The sequence below is a fragment of the Palaemon carinicauda genome, chromosome 35 (genome assembly GCF_036898095.1).
Source record: "Palaemon carinicauda isolate YSFRI2023 chromosome 35, ASM3689809v2, whole genome shotgun sequence".
NCBI classification, from domain to species: domain Eukaryota; kingdom Metazoa; phylum Arthropoda; class Malacostraca; order Decapoda; family Palaemonidae; genus Palaemon; species Palaemon carinicauda.
Window position 1 is genome coordinate 2,520,156 of NC_090759.1, and position 6,343 is coordinate 2,526,498.

The window sequence follows — 6,343 nt, forward strand, 5'->3', positions numbered from 1 at the left end:
GGTCTTCCTAACTAGTTTATCTATCTTTCAGCTTAACTTCCTGTGCCCGAAAATTTCATGATTTGAAGGCTGTGGACCCATTGATTTATGTTTCCTGTGTCTGCTTCTTACTACATTGGCTACATCTCTGTTGAACCACTCAGGCTGTGGTGTTCCATTTGGTAAATTATTTTTATGTGGTATACTTTTAGCCATTTTTTCTTTATATCTTGTGTATCTGTTCCCTGTTTCGTCGTATTCTAAATTCTTAATGTATTCCTTCAATTTTATCCAGTTACTACGTCGGTAGTATAGCTTTTATTATAATTTTCCTTTCTTTTAGATGAGGAATATTTACCTGAAACCTAACTATTCTGTGGTCCCTTTTACCAATATTTTCTCCTACTGAAACACTGCATACTAAATCTTTTGTTGTTAGACAATATCTAGTATGTTGTTTCCTTTGGTTGGTTTATCGACGCACTAATGAAGGAATTCATTGTTGAGAATTTCTAGTAGCCTATGTCCCAATGCGTTTGATGTAGAATTCACATTATCCCAGTTTACTGTTAGATTGAAGTCTCCCATTAGGACAGCTAACTTATTGTTAACTTCTTGTCCAAGTTGTCTATACAGCTCTTCGTCTTGTTCTTGTGTTTGATGTGGTGGTCTGTTTATTACTAATATAGACATGTTTTTCCTGTGTTGTTGATATTTGCACTTTACATTCGGTTTCTAATTTAATTTCTATGTGCTTTAAAAAACTTTTAACATAGAACATTAACACGACCCCGCCCCCCACCCCACCTTTTTGATAAGGTGATCCATCTTGAAAAGCTTGAAATCCGGGATTTCGTATTCCTCAATAAAATCCTTTGTTTTTTTTTTTTAACGCAGGTTTGAGTAATGCCTATGACATCTAGTTCCTCACTAGCTATTATTACCCTGAGGTTTTCCATTATGTTTCCATGTGAATGAGCATTGAATTGTTCCACTTTAAGGAAATTATCTATCGTTTTTTTTTTCCTCTATGGCTTTGCCAGTTTCCCTGACTTACTAGTGTTTTAGTTTTACTGTTATCTGCATTATCCAAGGTTTCTGCCAAATTTCCGCTATTTGTTGTTAGAGAATTTTCTGAGGGTCTAGTTTGTTCGTGGTCTACTGTGCTTTAAGTTTTTATGTAGGTTAAGATTAAGTTGGTTTCCGTATAATCTCTTGCCTTCTTCAATAAAGTGTATTCCATCTCATTTTGTATAATTTTCTCTTGCAGTCGAAAGTGTACCAAAGGTCTATAAATGCACCTTTTTTTTTTTTTTTTTTTTTTTTTTTTTTTTGCATCTGGACTTGCGTCTTTCATTTATCTCTATGGCCTTACTGAGGGTGAATTGGCTGACATTGAGTCTTGGAGAATACCTATAACTATAGTATTATTGGTCTTATTTCTAGCTGTTTCAATAATGCTTTCTAGCCGATTAACTAAAGGTTCCGTTTGGTCAGCAGTATCCTTTCTTAGAAATAGGTCATTTCCAGTAGCCTGAGCAGTATAAATGGTCTTCTTGTTGTCTGTTGTAGTTTTACTTACTACTTCCTTTATCTTCTGAGTGATGGTATGAGGATAGGACCTGATTCTCTTTTTGAGGCTGAAATGCTCCCCATGGTCTTTTACCATAGAGTCTCGAATAAACAGCGTCTTGTCTTCCTCTTCTTCTTCTAGGGGAGGGAGGTCTGTTTTTGGTGGTAGTTACATTTCTAGGCTGCTGTTCAGTCTTCTTGGCTTTAGTTACCCTTCCTCTAGTGAGTTTCATGAACTCTCTGTTTTAGTTGGTTATTTTCTCTCTAGTATCTGTCCTTGATTTTACTTTATTTTTAATTTCTTGGATACTAATCCCATTTTCCACAACATCCTTTTTTACTTCTTTGTTCAATGTTTTTAACTACTGGAACTTAGATATGATCTGCATCAATTATTTTCTTAGTCCTTAGTTTTGATTTTAAATTTTTTTTTTCTATTTCCTGATCCTGCTGACAGAACAGGCATACACTATTACGGTGTATGTTTGCAGAGCACCTTTCTTTCAAGTTTATACACCATTTATTTATTTGGCATTTTGCACATTTGTGCTTAAACTTCAGTTCCTCACTCCTTTTTAATTACTCTGTGATATTGTCTAATGCATGTCTATTTGGAAGTCTCAGCCAATAACTTCTATAATTATTAGCTTTGTGACTACTACTGTAAAAAGGAGTTGAAGGTGAATGTTACCCACCTACTAACACATCCGCTTAATCCTGGGTGACTTCCCATCTTTTCTGTCCTCAACCTCCCATAAGTACTCCCAAACCAATGGATAAGTTTCTCCTAAGTTGGACTATATCTAATATGCCGCAGCTCCCAACTGAGCTGCACGGGACAGAAACCTGTTTTTTTTTTTCTGAGCTGCACGCGACAGAAACCTGTTTTTTTTTTTTTTTTCTTTTTTTTTTTTCCCACGATTGACAGTGGAAGGCTAATGATTATACGGATTTCCGGACATCCGCGAACAACCAGACACTTGGGTACTACAAGGAATCAGCTACTAGGTTTCTTAATTGGCCCGGACTCCAACAAAGCACAAAAGCTATGTCGACCTCAGAAATAGTTTAACCTATTTCATTAGAGGTCAGTCACAGGGAGTAGTCAGCTATTGCACATTACAAATGTGCTTCACGGGGCATTAATAGCACTTTTCCATTCTTGCATTTCCTCTCACCCTGGGATTCCTCCATCCAAGTCAATCCAAACCGGTGAGCGAGTTCCTAACATTGTTTATACAGGTTCTAAAGCTCTTATGCATAAGGTAGCTGTCAGCATCTTGTCTATATGTGTATAAGCTAGTTATAAATAGCCTTCGTATCTAAATATCTAATGTTTCTTTTTATATTTTTTTCTTTCGTTTTATTTTTACAACTTTTTTTTCTATTCAAGTCCGTAGAGATTGAAAGTTGAGAGTTTGGATAGAAATGTTGAGAAAGAGAGCAAAACAGAAATATGAAAATAAAGAAGAGTTAATAGTGGTCTGGTCCTTGTTTGGATGCTTAGAGCTGGTCTTATTGGCATGTTTAAACCTACCGAGTTGGAAAAAAAACCTCCTGCCACCATCGCCCACCCATTTATCGCATCTCGCAAGCTCTCTCACTTCAACAAAGTGCTAGGCCATCAAAACATAGAGAGAGAGAGAGAGAGAGAGAGAGAGAGAGAGAGAGAGAGAGAGAGAGAGAGAGAGAAAGAGAATTATATACCAAAATATGCATTGCTGAGAGAGACAGAGAGACAGAGATAGAAAGAAAAGAGAGAGATAGAGTTATAAGTAGTTAAAAGAATTTTGGATATCCCAGAATTCTTAATCCTTCCGGGGCACTCCATTTGCTCTCGGGTGAGCGGTTTGGTTTGAATATTTAGAGATATTTTATGATCTTGTCTAACTTATTCTTCGACTTGTTTACCGCGTTACTGTTTAATATATCTGTTGGAAATCTGATTTATATATTTGCTATTTTTATGTAGAAATATTACCACATTGGGTGGTGTTGTAGCTTTTCAATTCCAGTTTGTATCTATTACCTCTGGACTGATAGGTTGTTGCAATTTACATTTGTTATTCATTGAAGAATTTTGAATGCCTCTATGAACTGTCCCTTTGGTCGCCGAGTTTTTAGATCAAATAAGTTCAAACATTCCATCCTCCATCTATATCTGAATTGTGTTAGTGCTGGCGGTCCTAGCTTGTACTGTGTACCGCTCGTGTTTCATACAATGCTAATACAATTTAATGATTTTCCTTTTTTACCTTATCACTCTCTCTTCCCTGCAATGTTAACAGACCAACCTTTGTAAGCATGATAGTTCATGTTTAATTATATATAAAACTCGATAATTGTTTAATGAATTTCAGTTGCATTCACCTCACTTTTCAGTTAAAATCTAATGGCTATCCCACACAATTGGTGACATCAGAGGATTCCTTCCCTCCTACCATCTGCCTCATTTGTGTGCCTTACTGGTTACTGATGCCGTCCACTGAACCTGACTCATCCACACATGCTGCCTTTATGAAACTGCTGCCCTTTGCCAACGGAGAAATGTTCGCTTGGTTCCTGCTTGCCGAAATCCAGTTTCATATCAATGATGTGACTCGCTCAAGCAGTAAAGCAGACTATGTTCTCGCAGCAATTACAGAGGAATATTTCCTAAATATCAACAATTGGGTTTGCAAACAAGGAGACACCTTGATAGCTAACGCCACCCACAAAATATACTCCCTGGAGCAGTACTCACTATCGCAAGCCACCTGTACAATCAAGCTTTTTCAGCTCTCTTAACAACTGCTGGGGGACTAGAACGCTTCATCCGGCCACAGGAAAATGACCATTAATGCTCATCTGCAACCATCTGCAGACAGCTGTTCTAGTGAATTTAATCTATTTTGTGCCCTTTGGGTATGACGCTTACCCAAACCTGTACCAGCTGCCATCCCCATGGATAGTCATTTCACCATATTCAAGACCTCCATCAATGCCTTACAATTATTCAACATCGAAGGAAGCTGACGTGAATGTGGTAGGACACAAACACCCATCCTGTGACATACCGGAGTGGTGACAAGGCTGTCCATCACACACATGTTCCACCCATCGTTTACATTGAAACCAACGACCTCTCCTGGCACTTACTGATGCTTTTCGTCTGCAGTTTTGCTATTACCACTCCAGATTCGGGGCTGGTATGGAGAAATGTACGAATTGTTGTCTGTGGCCAAAAATCGTCTTAGTAGGCCATCGCTAGTGGCGGTGTCGTCCCCTATCACTAAATTCCTCTTTTGTCATGATACACGTACTGCCATGCAATTTTTGGTAGGCATGGGTGCTTGACGTTCTCTTCTACCTAAGCCACTCTCCGGGATAACGTAGTTTTTCTAAGTCTGCCAACATCCACTTTTTAGCTGCCAAAGGATCTGTGATACCCATCTATTATTATGGAGCACTCACATTAATGTTTGGAAGCCCTAAATATAATTGGAAGTTTCTCATTGCTGACATCAAATTGATAATACTTTGTGCAGATTTCCTCTCACATTTTCACATACAAAAATCGTGTTAGTAGACCATCTCTAGTGGCGCTGTCCTCACCTATCATCAACATCCTCTTTTTACATGATAAAGGTACGGCCATGCAATTTTTGGTAAGCACGGGTACTTGCCGTTCTCTACTACCAAACCCACTCTCAATGACATGACGTAGTCTGTCTATGTCTGATGACATGGTCTTGATAAATGGCAATGCATCTGTGATACCCACCTATGATTACAGAACACACATATTATTGTTTGGAAGCCCCAAATATAATTGCAAGTTTCTCATTGATGATGTCACATTGCTAATACCCATTGCATATTTCCTTTCACATTTCCACATCCTGATTGATATCGCTCACCTATGGTTGGTCAACATTGTTGAATATGAATCTATGTTGACGGTCAACAGGGATTCAAATTCATCCACACTTCTCCAATCCACCCAATTCAACTTCACTCTACACATCAGCTCGCCCGCAGATGCTTACGCCCACTTATTTACGTCGTACCCAGAAGTTTTCCATCCAGAAAACAACATAATTGTATTCTCTTCCTCCAAAGAGGAACGCCTCCGTCACCTACACATCATGCTCGACCACCTACAACAGAACAGCCTTGTAGTCCGCTGTGAAAAGTTTACCTTTGGCGCCAACGAAGTATCGTTCTTAGAGCATTGTATCACTCCACTAGAAGTCCAGCCACTCTCTGAGAAGGTAGCAGCCATTCAGAACTTCCCCACACACTCGAAAGTCAAAGCACTGTAAGAATTCTTGGTCATAATCCGCTATTATCATCGTTTCCTGCCAGCCATTGCCGCAAATCTTCCCCCTTTCAATGCCTCCCTCAAGGGCAAGCCAAAAGACCTGCATTTGGGGTCCCCTTTAAGAAGCGGTCTTCTGCAACGCAAAGAATGCTCTATCAACCGATGCTGCTCTCACTTTTCCCGTGCCACATGCGCCTCTCCTTCTCTCCAGCAATGCCAGTGACGTTGCTATTCTTGCAGTATTTAAGAAGATGGTCAATGGTTCACCCCACCCATTGGCCTTCTGCAGATGAAAACTCTCCAAGGCAGAACCCAGCTACTCTAATATCGACCGTGATTTGCTAGCGGTGCACTTGGCTGTCCATCACTTTCGCTTCTTAGAGGGTATGCTGTTTGTCATTTGCACGAGCCCCATGCCTCTGGTGCACGCCTTCACTCAACAGTCTGACGCTTGGTCAACAGGTCAACACCAACATCTCTCTGCTGTGG

The 6,343-nt window shown here is 39.5% G+C and overlaps 1 protein-coding gene across 1 annotated transcript; it reads left to right on the forward strand.

Moving 5' to 3' along the window:
• Positions 1 to 5,264: 5,264 nt before the first annotated feature.
• LOC137627597 (uncharacterized) lies at positions 5,265 to 5,855 on the forward strand. The gene has a single exon (XM_068358678.1). The coding sequence runs from the start codon at positions 5,265 to 5,267 to the stop codon at positions 5,853 to 5,855; it is 591 nt and encodes a 196-aa protein (XP_068214779.1).
• Positions 5,856 to 6,343: the final 488 nt, after the last annotated feature.

Excerpts from the sequence above, each read along its gene's own strand:
- LOC137627597 (XM_068358678.1), top strand. The coding sequence starts at position 5,265 with ATGTCTGATGACATGGTCTTGATAAATGGCAATGCATCTGTGATACCC.